Source organism: Agelaius phoeniceus, chromosome 11 (assembly GCF_051311805.1).
Source record: "Agelaius phoeniceus isolate bAgePho1 chromosome 11, bAgePho1.hap1, whole genome shotgun sequence".
Taxonomy (NCBI): Eukaryota; Metazoa; Chordata; class Aves; order Passeriformes; family Icteridae; genus Agelaius; species Agelaius phoeniceus.
The window spans coordinates 21,020,295-21,034,838 of NC_135275.1; the positions used below are offsets into that span (position 1 = coordinate 21,020,295).

Here is a 14,544-nt window from a genome sequence, read left to right on the forward strand (position 1 = left end):
GAACAATTTTTGTTCTCCCAATTAAATCCAAGTTTTTATCCTGCTCAGGGACTTGCACATGAAATGACAACTTCACTCTCTGCATGTCCCTTGGCTGCAGAGGTTTGATACCTGAGCATCAAGAGGAGCAGGATAATTTTAACTCTGGATATTGGATGAAATAAATGACAGCATGCAAAGCCCAGTGAAACCAGCAGCTTCTACTGACTCCAGAGTGGATCCTTTCTGTCTGTCTGTCTGACCTTTCCTCATTTATCTTCTGGGACTTGGCACCTCAGGGGAAGCTGCCTCATTCTTGGGTGACCAACACTGTCAGTCCTTTGACCTGCTCAGTTTGGTACAATTTATTTGCAGCCCAAACCTTTGGTTTGTTTTATGTTCCTCCCAGCTCCCTGCTTATCAACTGTCTCCCACCTATAAAATCAGTGTTTATGGGATGGAAAGCAGTAAAATGGAAGCAGCTTTTACAGCCCACTTTCTCTTCTCTGTTTATCTCATTTGCCAAGCTTTGAAGTTTGGCAAGCTGCATTTCAGGACAGAACTCAAAATACAGTATTGTACATTGTACAGAAGAAAATCCATTTCTTTTAGAATGTGGAATCCATTTGTTTCTGGGAATAGAATCCCAGAATGGTTTGGATTGGTAGGGACCTTAAAGACCATCTAGATCCAACCCCAGCACCTTCCAGAGGTGGTCAAATTTTTTAAATTTCCCAGCAGAGTATCTCAAATGAATATTCTATATTACATGATTGATCACAAAGACCAAATTAATCTTGAGAAGGTTTTTGTGGCTGTTACCACCGTGGGGCTTTGTGAAGTGGGATATTCAAAACTAGGCAGGCATTGAAAGCTTTCATCTTTTAAAGCTTTTATTTATTTGTTTCTTAGAGGGATTCACAAGACTGGGGCAATGAGGAGAAAGAAACAATAAAATTATTGTTATTTATCATGGCAATGACACAAGGAAGATTATTTCTGTGCAGTGTAGCTCTGTCTGAAGTTTAACAAAAGAGACAGAAAGACTCACTTCAGGTTTTTAGCTGCTTAACCCCTTCACTGCTCTAAACCCCTGTCTCAAAATGTTGCAGTGCAGTGGGACAATATCAGCTTCTTTAATTTTTTAGTCAGAATAGGAACCTGAAATCAGCAGGGCAGTGTAGACAGCAAATACCTGACCAGGACAGGGTGAATTTGAGCTGTTGTAATAACTATTTTGCCAGCTAAAATCTGAGTTTAGTAGATTTGTGAATGCAAATGAGCCACTGTTCATTTCATTAAAATGGAGCTGAGAATTAATTGAGCCTCTGTTGGTGCACTCAGCTGTAAATTTTCATCTGTTTCTCAACTCTGACCCAGTTGAGGCTCTGCTGAGCCGCAGCACAAAATCCTCCCCTTGCAAATGTGGCAAGTACCAAACACATTTAACACATGAGCTAATTGAGCATCACTTGGTTCATGAAACAGTGAAACACCAGGCTTGAAAGTTTGTTTTGCTGTTTCCATGCAGCTCTTGTCAGTCTGAGATCGTTTGCCTCTGATGTGCCCAAAGACATTGATTGTGAGTGACAAAAATGAACAGCCCTGTGAAACCCTCCAGGAGAGCCCAGCCTGTTTGCTCTCTTCTACTCACTCTTACGGCTGCACAGCAAAATTATTCTGAAATTCCTCCCATTTCTAGAGGATGAAATCAGATATTTATTTATACGTGGACTAAAATCTGGAAATTATATATAATTCATATATTTAATTATATATAATTCAAATTATATTATGGGCTGACATCAGTTTCTGTGAACGTTAAGCACTGTTGCTTTTATTGGCACCTCTGAAGCTGGGTTAATGCATTTGTCAATGGGAAGGACAAGCAGATTTGGCAAAACTTGCCCAAAATCTCTGAAAAAAGGGCTTTTGAGATGTAAACATCCCTCCTATTTCTCACCCTACACATCAGCTTTTCAGACAGGGAGAGATGAATGAAGACAATGAGACAACAATCTTGACATTTCTGAAGGTAGGACTTGGAGATGGTACAACCAAATGTCTTGTAGAGAGTTCCTGTCTCTGTCCATTCCAGGGATGTTCTCTTCTCTTACACATCGCCAGCAGCTGAAAAAGAACATAACATGGAACCATAGAATGGGCTGGGTTGGAAGGGACCTTAAAGAAGAAATATAAAGCAAGAGGCAGGAAATGCTGATATTTTCTTTGGCTCTCCACCATGGGCCCCTTCAACCTCAACAAAGTTCCCTGATCTCAGTCCTCCACCTCTGGTGCCACGCACCTGTGGAATGCTGGAGAAATCCAACTCTCATCAACCAACTTTTGGATACTTACAGTCTTGGGAGAAGGAGAAAAGCAATTTGTGAGTTTTGAATTCACTAAGATAAGCATACAACCAATTAAAAAAATTAATATATTGCTCCAACAACATGTTTACTGAACAAATGCATAATTAGTAAATCAGTAGTGTTGCAGCTACAGTCTGAATGGAACATCATTTTGCCAATTAGTTGATGAGGCATAATAATGTCAGATACTTGATGCTTCCTGTTCTTTAATTAATTTTTTGAACCAGGGTACTCATGTATCAAATTCATCTATGGCTTCAGCCTTAGAAAACGTGTAAACATAATTTCACTTCATTTCAAATGGGCTGCTGTGCAATGTGATCCTTGTTCCGCTGTTGGGAGGCTGCAGGTGAGGTAGGAAATGCTTGGATCACCCCCTTGGAAAGGCCTCCAGGATCACTGAGTCCAACATTTGGCTGACCACTGCCTTGTCCAGAGCTGGACACAGCACTGGAGGTGTGGCCTGAGCAGAGGGACAATCACTGCCCTGCTCCTGTGGCCACACCATTGCTGATCCAGGCCAGGTGACCTTGGCCTTCCTCCCCACCTGGGCACACCTGGCCTCATCTTCAGCACCCCCAGGTCCTTTTTTGCTGGGCCACTTTCCAGCCACTCTTCCCCCATCTTGGAGTGCACCATGGGGCTGTTGTCAATGGTTTATGTGGTTTATGGTTTATGACCCAAGAGCAGGACCCTGCACTTCGCCTTGTTGAGCTTCACACCACTGGATCCAGCCTGCCCAGATCCACACTCCCACCCAAATTAGTGCCAGCTGTGAACTTTTGAGCTCCAGATTAGCCATAAAGACACTAAAGAGGGCTGGCCCCAGGGCTGAGCCTTGGGGAAGCTGCACACTCCAACCTCTTTTCTTCTCCAGTTCCCGTGGTGGCACCCACGAACATCGGCGGAGGAGGAGGGAGCCGCTCCGAGCTGGTCATCACATGGGAGGTAATTCTGAGCTCAGTGAACCTCACATGTCCTACAGGGATAAATCTGTGGGTGAAACCACAGCCCTGCTGAAATCCAAAGGCTTTTGGTCACCGGCTTTGGTCGAGCCTGGATTTCACCCTGGATGTGGAGAGCAAACAGCCTGTAAGATATACAGCAAGTTTTCTGTGTTATAGGGAACAATTTGTGAAAATAAACAGTTTAAGAGGCATGTTGTAAAGATGTTTAGAAGTCTGCATAACCCTCTTATCTCCATTGTACAGGAGGTGCTTAACACACTAATCTGCTTGGCCATTTTCTGCATTTACATTTTTCCTACTTTTGTTTACATGTTTTCCATTCTGGAACACTGTGCTGACAAGACATATCCTATTATGCGTTAAAGGAGATGAGCCCTTTAATTCTGCAGCACTCCAGCGAGAGCAGAGAATACACATTTCCAGAGCAGTTAATGCCAGACAAGTTGCAAAGGGTGAGTGCAGGTCATTTCAGAGAGTAGAAAGTGAGCACTGTGGGAAGGAGCCTCCATTTCCAGCCTCCCAGCAGCTTCCCACAGGCCCTGGGATGAAGGCAGGCAGCCTCTGGAAAAGCCTGGGAAGTGATGGGGTAGCTGCTTGGTCAAAAAGTGAAAAATCAGATCAAAAGAAATTTTAAAAAATTCCCACTAGATAAATAACATTGCAGATGTTTTCCCCTCCCTGTGCTGCAAACAGAGTGAAATTCCACTTTCCCTGAACTAAGTTTTCCTCCATCTGCAACCCTTCACTCTTTTGTTTCATTTTCTCCTCTTTGGGAGCAGAAGAACATGAAAATAGGAAACAACCTGAGATATCTCAGTCAAATTATCCTGTTGGACTCTGTAGTGTGTCCTGAAAAACAATCAGAAGAAATCCTAATTATGGCCAGCAAACAACACTGAACGCGACTCTGCGGCTTTCTGTGATGAGCTCACTAAATGTCTTGATTAAATCTGAGGTCACAGAAGCCTCAAAAACAAATTAAATGCTCTAGAAAGTAGCTTGAACTCCTATAAATCCCCAGTGAGGCATCATCCCTCACATTTAATTCTCTCAGGGCTGGAAAAGAGATGGAAAGGGGAATATTGGGGGTTAGTAAAACCCTGAAGGAAGGACATGTGTTATAGATGCAGGGCAGGCTTATTATCAGTATTTTTATTATTGGAATTAGAAGGAATTTATGATAAAAATAACATAAGTGCCCTGAAGTGTTCTGAAGTGCTTCCAGATTTTCCCCTATCATCTCACACTGTTTGTGCTCCCAAGAGTTTGCAGGAGAAGATGTTGGGGCCAGGACTCAGGTCCTGACCCTTTTGCTGTCTTTTAGCACCATTTTCCATGCCTGCTTTTCCATGCCCCTTCCTTTGATGCAAGCCTCTGAAATAAATGCAGTTTTACTGAGAAACACTTCCTTTCTCCATTTAATCCTGATTTTATTTCATAAATGTCCTCTTGCTTTGAGAATGTGGAAGTATTTTTATCCCATGAAAAACCCAACTTCATGCTGGACACGGTGTTGCTGTAATTGCCTTTTCAGTTTGAGCCTTTCATACATATCTTGACATGAGATTTTATTAATAGAAACATTAATTTTGCCATGTTGACTTGCAGGAACATTTCTGTTCTGAGAACTTAAATAAGAATATGTTCATGTACTCGAGGCTTTCTTCTTGCTGAAAAAAATACATCAGCACTGTACTCAGAGGCAGGCAATTATACAACTGACACACATTTCTTTGTATACATTTGTTCCTTCCCAGCTCTTTTTTTCCTTTAAAATCATTTATTTAAAATTAGCATTCCTATGCCCCTTTGGGGAAAGGAAAAAAATCTACAAGCTACAACTTGTACTGAGTGAAATGCTTTTAATTTTGCAAACTTCATGCCTGAAAGAGACAACTTTAATGGAGCTGATCAGATCTTTTGTTTCTAAATTGATTGCCCCGATAGATTTATTATTTTGATTTTTATTTCAATATTACATTGACGGATGGGGCAAACATTATTATCTTCTCCAAGGCACAGCCAACTAAATCAATAGCACTAAAATACAGTCAGTGACTGAAGATTCAATTAAAACTGTGGATACATGCAAACCTTTATTGACTGCCTTGTCACCACAGCCAGTGTCAGAAGAGCTCCAGAACGGGGAAGGTTTTGGCTACGTCGTCATGTTCCGTCCCCTTGGTTCAACAACCTGGACCAAAGCTGTGGTGGCCTCGGTGGAATCCAGCAAATACATTTATAGGAACGAGAGCATCACACCCCTGTCGCCTTTCGAGGTCAAAGTTGGTGTCTACAACAACGAGGGAGAAGGGACCCTGAGCTCCATTTCCATCATCTACTCAGGAGAGGATGGTAACACAAGCTACTCTTAGTGGTAATGGGTGTGTAGCAGCAACAGGTGACAGATGTGGTCAGGTGTGACCGTGTTCACAGGGGTCTGAGGATGAGGGAAGGGATAAGGATCTGACTCCATGTTTCAGAAGGCTTGATTTATTATTTTATGATATGATATTTATTTATTATATTTATTTATTATATGATATGATATCTATTATTTTATTATATATATTATATTAAAACTATATAATATATAGTTATAAAACTACATATTATATAAAACTATATATTATATAAAACTATATAAATGAATAGAAGAAAGGATTTAATCACAAGGCTGGCTAAGAATAGAAAAAGAAGGAATGAATAACAAAGGCTTGTGGCTCGGACAGAGAGTCCGAGCCAGCTGGGCTGTGATTGGCCATTAATTAGAAACAACCACATGAGCCCAATCCCAGATGCACCTGTTGCATTCCACAGCAGCAGATAACCATTGGTTACATTTTGTTCCTGAGGCCTCTCAGCTTCTCAGGAGGAACAATCCTAAGGAAAAGATTTTTCATAAAAGATGTCTGTGACAGTCAGGCAGATCTCCCAGGGTTTTTAAGGGCCCTGCCCAAACCCGCTCATTGGATGTTTATAACAGACGTGAGTCAGGAGATGGGAATCTGAACTAGAAGGGGCAAATTTTCAGAATGATTTTCAGTAGAGGGCTTGTTTTGACTAATTTGTCCCCAAGGTGCTCCTGCTGAGTGTGTTGGGAAAACTGGGAGACACTCAAAGGTGTTCTCTCAGAGGGTTTGGTTCTTCAGACCAGTCAGTGTGGCTGATCTCTGAAAACCTGCTCCAGCAGATGGGGAACGGGCAATTCTGAGAACAGCTTTTGCTGACATCCCACCATAAGTGGAGAGCAAACCTCACGGTTACACCAGGGGCTCTTCCTGCTGTTTCTCCTCCCCTTGCACTGTCCCTGTGGTCACAGCATGTCCCAGCAGCTGTGTTCTCCCTGTCCCAGAGCCACAGATGGCCCCGGCGGGCGCCTCGGCGCTGAGCGTGTCGGCGGCGGCGGTGGAGGTGTCCTGGCTGCCCATCCCCTGGAACCGGCACACGGGCAGGGTGCTGGGCTACGAGGTGAGGGGCTGGGCCACGGGCACGGGGCTGGGCTATGAGGTGAGGGACTGGGCCATGAGGTGAGGGACTGGGCTATGAGGTGAGGGGCTGGGCTATGAGGTGAGGGACTGGGCTACGAGGTGAGGGACTGGGCCATGGGCACGGGGCTGGGCTACAAGGTGAGGGACTGGGCCATGGGCACAGGGCTGGGCTACGAGGTGAGGGACTGGGCTATGAGGTGAGGGGCTGGGCTACGAGGTGAGGAGTTGGACCACAATGTGAGGTGCTGGGCTACAAGGTGAGATGCTGGGCTATGAGGTGAGGGACTGGGTTACAAGGTGAGGGGCTGGGCCACGGGCTGACGGGCTCTGACACCTTGAAGTTGTCCCTTTGCTGTCCAGAATCCTTTTGGCCGTCTGGTTCCTCCTCCCAGTTAACAAACTGCTGCTTCCAAGAGCATGGAGCTCTTTCCCTGGCTCTCATTAGCAGCAAGCCACCTGAGATTATCAGAAGGGTTTACAGCCCAGAACTGCAGCTCTGTCACAGATTTTCTGTGCTCAGATCTGGGGACAGGCACACGAGGCACTGCTGACAGAGCAGGGCTGGATAAATGTACTCCAGAACTACCCAGAGCTTGTGCTGTGGTGCACTGAAAGGCTTTTAACTTCTCCCTCCTCTTAATGAAATCATTTAGGTTGGAAAAGACCTTTAAGACCATCAGGTCCAACCATTAACTCAAACATTTGAAGAGAGCAGTGGAGGAGTCCCCATCCTTGCAGGGATTTAAAAGCTGTGTGGATGTGGCACTTGGGGATGTGGCTTAGTGCTGGCCTTGGCATTGCTGAGTTAATGGTTGGATTTAAAGATATTTTCCAACCTAAATGATTCTGTGATTTTAGGATTAAGTAATGTCAGATATCATTCCTGGTCATTTTACTTGCATAGTGAAACAATTTCTTTTTTTTTTTTCTTTTTATTTTTTTATTTGTAGATAAGAGGAAAACGAGTCAAAAACGCTTTAAATTCTGTGCTATCACTGCAAGGTATAAATGAAAGTAGTAAGAGTACAGTCCAAAAACCTTCCTAAGTCAATTACTAAATGAAAAAAATAGCAAGTCTAAGTAGGTGTCACTGAATCAAAACTAGAGCCAGGATACAAAATAATTAAAAACCTTTTAGATGATTGAGATAAATGCTCTTTTGTATATCTTAAGGTTTTCTTTCATTGTGTTCAACCATAAAACCAACAAAGCTTTTATCATTCCTTACCTTATCAAAGGTTTCCTTCTGGACATCTGTAAATTTAAGGATTTCATTTCCTTCCTTAATTGGGATTCAGTCTCTGAAATGTTATTGCTTCTCTATAAATATTCATGCCAGGGTTTACATCCTGCTAGATTGGAGTACAAAAAAAATCCTGTATTCCTCGAAATCTTCCTTGTCAGCATGTCTGCTTCCCAGCCAAGCCTCTAATTGCTGGAACACAATGAATTGCCTGTTCTTTGTTCTCGCTTTTTAGGTTTTATATTGGATAGATGATCCCAAGGAAAGCACAGCTGGGAAGGTCAGAGTCAGTGGGAATGTGACAGCCAAAAACATCACGGGCCTGAGAGCTAACACGGTGTATTTTGCAGCAGTCCGAGCCTACAACACTGCGGGGACAGGGCCCTCCAGCACCCCCGTGAATGTCACCACCAAAAAATCCCGTGAGTATTGGGTTTGGCACAACAAGGGGGTCACTTTTGTGCTGAGAATGACACAGGAACAGGTGAGAGGCAGTTTTACAGAAAGAGCAAAAGAAGGTTTTATTGAAGAGAACCGTGCAGTTTTATAGAGTGATGCGATAGATTCTATTTGATTGCTTAGTTAACAAAAACACCTTTTTCATAGAGTTCCAGGGAGCTGTATGAATTGAGAAGAACAGAAAGACAAAGTAGAAAAACACCACCTGTAGATTGTTTATACTTAACAAGTTATCACAACTTTATAACTCCTTGAAAGTTCTCACAAGCCACTGTGAGAAACGTTTGCCATTTCTCTCTCTGTCCCATGGCATCCACACAAGGGTCCCAAATTCCCAGCTGGGACAGGCACATCCCAGCTCCCCATGACCCATCCCTGCCAAAGGCTTCAACAGCAAGGAAAACTGAATCCCAAATTTCTTCATAAGTCAGACAACAAAATCAGTGACTGAGAAACTTCCTCTGGTCCTAAACCAGTGCCCACGAGGGAGGATTTGTGTTTGCCCAGGAAGAGCAGCCCCCTTGCTTTCAGGGGATTCCAGAGGTGCAGAGCCAATAAAGGAGGGATGTCCCACAGGCCAGACAAGAGATTCTGGGGTGAGGCTGTGTTGGTTTGGGGGTTTTAAAGGAAGCTGTTGAATGTACCAAATACAGAGGGGTTTTCACACCTCTGAACTTTGCACTGCAGAGCTCAGCATAAGGGATACATTGATATAAACACAATTTAGTTGTGGGTTGTTTTTTTTTTTTTTAATTAATACTAAAGATAAAGCCCTCTGCTGCTTTCTCTTCCTTGGAATCTGTTTTCCCAGTAAATTATTGATCAGCACTTTAGCATAAAAGGGAAATATTTCTCCTGAGTTTCACCAGTTTTGCCTCTTTTCTATATGCTGTTCCATGCCATTGCTCCAAGTGCAAGATAGGAACAACTTAAAGAATGAGTTAATTGATTTTTTTAATTGCCACAAAACCAATATTTATTGTAAATAAAACAATGAAAAATAAAGCAAGAGAAGATATTTCTGAAGGGCTCAAACAAGACCCATCCCTGGAACTGTCCAAGACCAGGTTGGACAAGGCTTGGAAAAACCTGAGATGGTAGAAGGTGTCTGTGACAATGGCAGGGGGTTGAATGAAATGAAATTTCAGTGCTATTCCAACCAAACCATTCTGTGATTCCATGACTTTCATCACAGTCCATTTTTCAATAGAAAATAGATTCATCTCTGGGAATTCTTCCCTCTATTCCTATGTGCATCTGAATGAAAGACAAGTTAAAGACATGGCAGTCAAATGACAAAACACAGAAGGAATAAATTTGCTTTTGTTTTACATCTACTTTATCTTCTGTCAAATTCAGGATTGTGCTAATGGTTCATTTAAAAATTAAAGTCAAAATAACCTTTTTAATATTTAAATATATAGATTAAAATTTCAAGCTCTGTCTGGGGAAGATGCAAGCACTTGCAATAAGAGAAGAGATAATATGTCAAGAGAATATAAACAATGTGCATCTGGAGCAGGAGATGGAGCTCCAAAGTAATAGCTCTGTCTCCCTGCTCAGCATCCAGCACTCCTGCAGCCTTCTGCTCATGCCATTATTGCAGGGACTCAGCAGAGCTGAAGTGATCCTTCTGCCAAAGAGGTGCAATTCTGATTGAAGTGTCCTTCTCTAAGATCAATGTAAGGTCTAAGGTGACATCCTGGTTTCAGTTGAAAGTACTTAGGGAGGTGGAATTGAGGTCCTCAAACCATGGACATGGCTCCATAAAGAGCTGTTCTCTTCTGGTTCTTTAATTATATGGCATGGATTGCAGAAATTCCACTTCCTCTTTCCTCTTCTCCTTCCTTTTCCTTCTCCTTTCCTTTTCCATTCAACTTCCTTTTCCTCTTCCTTTTATCTTTTTATCTTCCTCTTCTTTTTCCCTTACAAATAGATACACATTAAATATATCAATATTACATATAGATACTGGAAATACTTGCATGGATAAACCTCAGCTCAGTACAGCAACAAAGCCAAGTGTTTGCTTGCTAAACCATGACAATAACATCAGCACCTCAATAAACTTAAGCAGATATTTGGGATTTCTATTATTCTTGAGAGCACTGATTACAAGGAATTAATTGAGGAAATAATCTGCCAATCTTAGACCTGGAACTGCTTGGGTTTGCTAGCAGATATTCCTATGGATTTGGGAAAGTGCTCTTACCACTTATTCTGGTTTCTGGCTGGAAAAAACCCAGATAATTTTGTTTTGCAAATCCTCCTGTGGTGTTTTTTCAGCCTCAAGATCATGAATTAAGATAGCTTTAAGTTTCTATGTCAAAAAGCTTTGGTCAAGGCTGTAATTCACCCATTTTTGAGTGATTTCAAACCTCTTCAGAGTGCACAGCCAATGAAGTATTTGACATCCTTTGCCTCTTGTGACTATTTTGTTATCCAATTCCATATATAAAATGTTTCCTGAAAGCAACAATGAGCTTTCAAGCCATATTTAAATAAATTTCCAGTTTGATGTATGTGAGAGTAGATAAATGGCTTCATAAAGAAATGAATCTTTTCCAACACTGACAGTGTGGCTGATGGAAGGACACCCCTGGACGTTCACCTGGGAGCTCCACCAACATCTCATTCCCTACCAGAGGGATGGATTAAACTTCTCCAAAACCACGAGGCAGATGGATATGAAACAGCAGCACCCATCCATTTGTTTTATCTCTGTGGGAAATGAAAGAAATTATCACCAAATCAACTGTTCCTTCCATCACTCACCAGCACACAGCGGGGAAGAGAAGGATCCCAGATTAAACAATTTAGAATCAGGGCTGGAATGTGTTTCTCCAGCTCTCTCCTCATTTTTCCCTCTGTTTCAACCCTCCTTTCCTGTGCCACCAGCCAGCAGGGCCTGGCAGGATGTGCCATGGAGCAGGAGAGAACGTGTTGGCCTAAATCCGAGCTCAGTTCAAAGGCTCAGCTCCACCCTCACATGTTCACACAGGATTCAATTCCAGTCACTTGTAGGCAAATTTTCAAAGTCCTCGCACTTAGGCATAAAAAGCCTTTGAAAAAGCTGCTCTCAGCCTATTGTGCTGAGAATTTCTAAAATCCTACAATGTTTCATGGTGGATCACATGGAGACTTTCATGTGCAGCTCTTTGTAACCTGTCCTGGCTGATGGAAATCTTGGCTTCTGTCGTTTGCTCTCAGTTTTAGCTTTTTTTGGAGATCCAGACAGCAAAACATCCTCTAGGACACGGAAATACAGAATGGAACAACATTTTCCTTGCACAAAATCTCTCAAATATAACTTGAACTGTCAGACGCTGTCAGGCTGTGCCTAATTTTGCAAATGAAGTCTCACAGTAAGAGGTTCTGTGCTATGAATAGATCTTTATTCTGACTAATACCAGAGCAATGATGGACTGGAAAATGTTGTTTTGCTCTTTTAGGTACCCAAGCATTTGCTACTCCCATATCAGCAGCTCATTTAGATTCACTATGAAAATTAATACTCAGTTTATCTCGTTATCATCATAATCCTTTTTATTTCTTTTTTTAAAGCACCAAGTCAACCTCCAGCAAACATCGCCTGGAAGCTGACAAATTCCAAAATCTGCCTCAACTGGGAGCATGTGAAAACAATGGAGAATGAGTCTGAGGTGTTGGGCTACAAAGTAAGTGGTTCCTTTATCTCATCAATCAGATATTTTGGTTACAATAGAGGTGCAGAGATTTGGTGGACAATGAGTGTTCATTACCTGGAACACTGGATTTTTCTGGATTTATTGGGATGGTTGACTGATGTTTACACAAATATTCATTCAGAGTAGGACTTCTTTACCCCAACAGAGGGATTTTCTGTCCCCCAATCCTGTATTTCTCTTGTCCCCTTATAATCTTACTTACCTAAAGTTTCTTGCTTTCATATCTCCAGGGAAGGAGTTTCACAAATATATATGAAATAGAGAACAGTCTTTGAAGCATTAAAGGCAGTCATAAACCACATTTAAACATTCTCACTCTCTGAGAGTTCATAAATGTACCTTTAAAAAAGACACTGAAAGATACTCACACAAAGATCTATGTATGAACCAAAAATCCTTCCCATAAATCTGCTTTTAAAGGAAATACAAATTTATTTTAAAGTTTGGTTTCAGTGCAGAATTCTTTGATTATCCTCAGGTTCTAGGAAACCACCTGCTGTGGTACCCACCCCAAAATCCTGCAGAATTTATTCCCCTGTTTAAATTGCTTTTAACACCCTGCAGGATGCTGAGAGTGCTCAGAAAACTTTGGGACACGACAGAAGAATCTCTCAGTATCCCCCCAGAAAAACCCATTAAAACTTAAAACAAAATTAAATAACCCTTGTTTTCCAATCCCTTTTCTGCTTAGATTCTGTACAGACAGAACAGGCAGAGCAAAGCCCATATCCTGGAGACAAACAACACTTCAGCTGAACTTCTGGTCCCGTTTGAAGAAGATTATCTCATCGAGATAAGAACCGTCAGCGACGGTGGCGATGGCAGCAGCAGTGAGGAAATTAGGATTCCAAAAATATCGAGTAAGTGAGATATTTTTTTTCCCCCCTCTGAATGCTGTTGCATAAGAAGAAATCTGTGCCTCTAAGCACAACAGATTCCCAGATTGTCCCTTGCCACAGGTGTCTTCCCTCCTGGTGCTTTTTGGTGCTGGCTCCTATAAATTTGTCTCTGATATTCTGACATTCATTAGAGGAGAAAGTGTTTTTCTCCACACCTTATTTTTAGTGCAGGTCTCCACTGCCCTGGCATGCAGAGCTCAGGGAAGGACACAGGAATAAGATTTCTTGGGAAAGTCAAAGTTCTCCCACAAAATGTGGCCCTAAATCTGCCCTGTCCCATGGCTGTGCTGGGGTGGGCCCAGAGGGTGCTGCCTCTGCTCTCTTAAATAACTTATTATTCATACAAAAGGGAGCATTTTTATATTTATATTCATAGTTTGTTTTGCAACAAAATTGTCAAAACCCTCTTGAAGAAGATACTCACGGGAAAGGTGAGGTGTTGATCCAAAACCCTACTCCACAAAATGGCCACTACAGTTTAATAAACAAATAAATAGAAATTACATTTGTGGATAATGTTTCATCTTGAAAAGAAAACAGAGATTGCTGTTAAGCTAAAATGTAAAGAAAAACTAATTTTGACACAGATTTACCTCTGTCTGTTTATATTTTTGCAGGTTTAAGCTCTGGAGCAATGAAATTATCCCAAAGGATAAACCATACATTGGCATCTGGGATCCTGCTGTTGAGTTCTGTTCTTCTAAACCCTGTTCCTTGCTGGTTCCAGCAATGCTCTGCCATGGACTTCTAAAAATAAAAGTGTAGATTTTATCTTAATTCTTCACCATAAGCAACATTCCTGAGAAAAATCAACACTGGGGAGGGGGAGGGAGGAGGAAGTGGTCTCTCATTAAGAAAATATGAGGCACCAAAATTCCATGAATTTTTAAAAATAGGCTTGGAAATGAAGGGGTAAATCAACATGCATTAATTAAACAGAGTGATGCCAAACCTAATTTGGGATTGACACGTGGGTGGTCTCAAATTTTCTCCAAGTAGTTGTTATTGGAACAGCATTTTAATGGAATGTCAACCTGTGCAAGCTGAATGCCACGGGGGGGAGCAGAGATTTAAAACTCTTGTGATGTGGATATTATTTATCTCATGTTCTTCGATGTATCCTGTTTAAAAAAACCCACTTTCAATTAAATAAAAGCTATTTGTTTACTTTTTGCACTTGTCTGTATTAGAGGAGGTGTCATAAAACACATTATTTGAAGTACCCTGTGCTATTTTCTGCAGAAAAGGGGAATTTATAATAAAACTTATAAATAAAATGAGTCTCCTATGGACCAACCCAAAGCCCAGTGAATTCCACAGAAAAACTTTCAGTGGCATCAGCAGGCCTTGAAGCAGAGCTGAAACAGCAGCACCTTTTATACCCTCAGACACTCCACATATTCTCAAATCCATTTTAAAGGACTTT

General features: G+C 41.8%; 1 protein-coding gene across 4 annotated transcripts in view; it reads left to right on the forward strand.

Annotated features, from left to right (window-relative positions):
- Nucleotides 1–14,290, forward strand: part of CNTN6 (contactin 6) — a 131,339-nt gene extending 117,049 nt beyond the window's left edge. For 3 of the 4 annotated variants that reach the window (XM_077184627.1, XM_077184628.1, XM_054639940.2), the window contains 7 exons: nt 3,229–3,299; nt 5,440–5,674; nt 6,675–6,790; nt 8,289–8,475; nt 12,077–12,189; nt 12,911–13,079; nt 13,736–14,290. In XM_077184627.1, the coding sequence (XP_077040742.1) occupies nt 3,229–3,299; nt 5,440–5,674; nt 6,675–6,790; nt 8,289–8,475; nt 12,077–12,189; nt 12,911–13,079; nt 13,736–13,869 (1,025 nt within the window). In that variant the 3' untranslated portion in view covers nt 13,870–14,290. Of the gene's footprint in view, nt 1–3,228; nt 3,300–5,439; nt 5,675–6,674; nt 6,830–6,909; nt 7,023–8,288; nt 8,476–12,076; nt 12,190–12,910; nt 13,080–13,735 lie in introns of those variants that run through there. The other variant, XM_077184629.1, reaches the window with a different exon arrangement.
- The last annotated feature ends 254 nt before the right edge of the window (nt 14,291–14,544 follow it).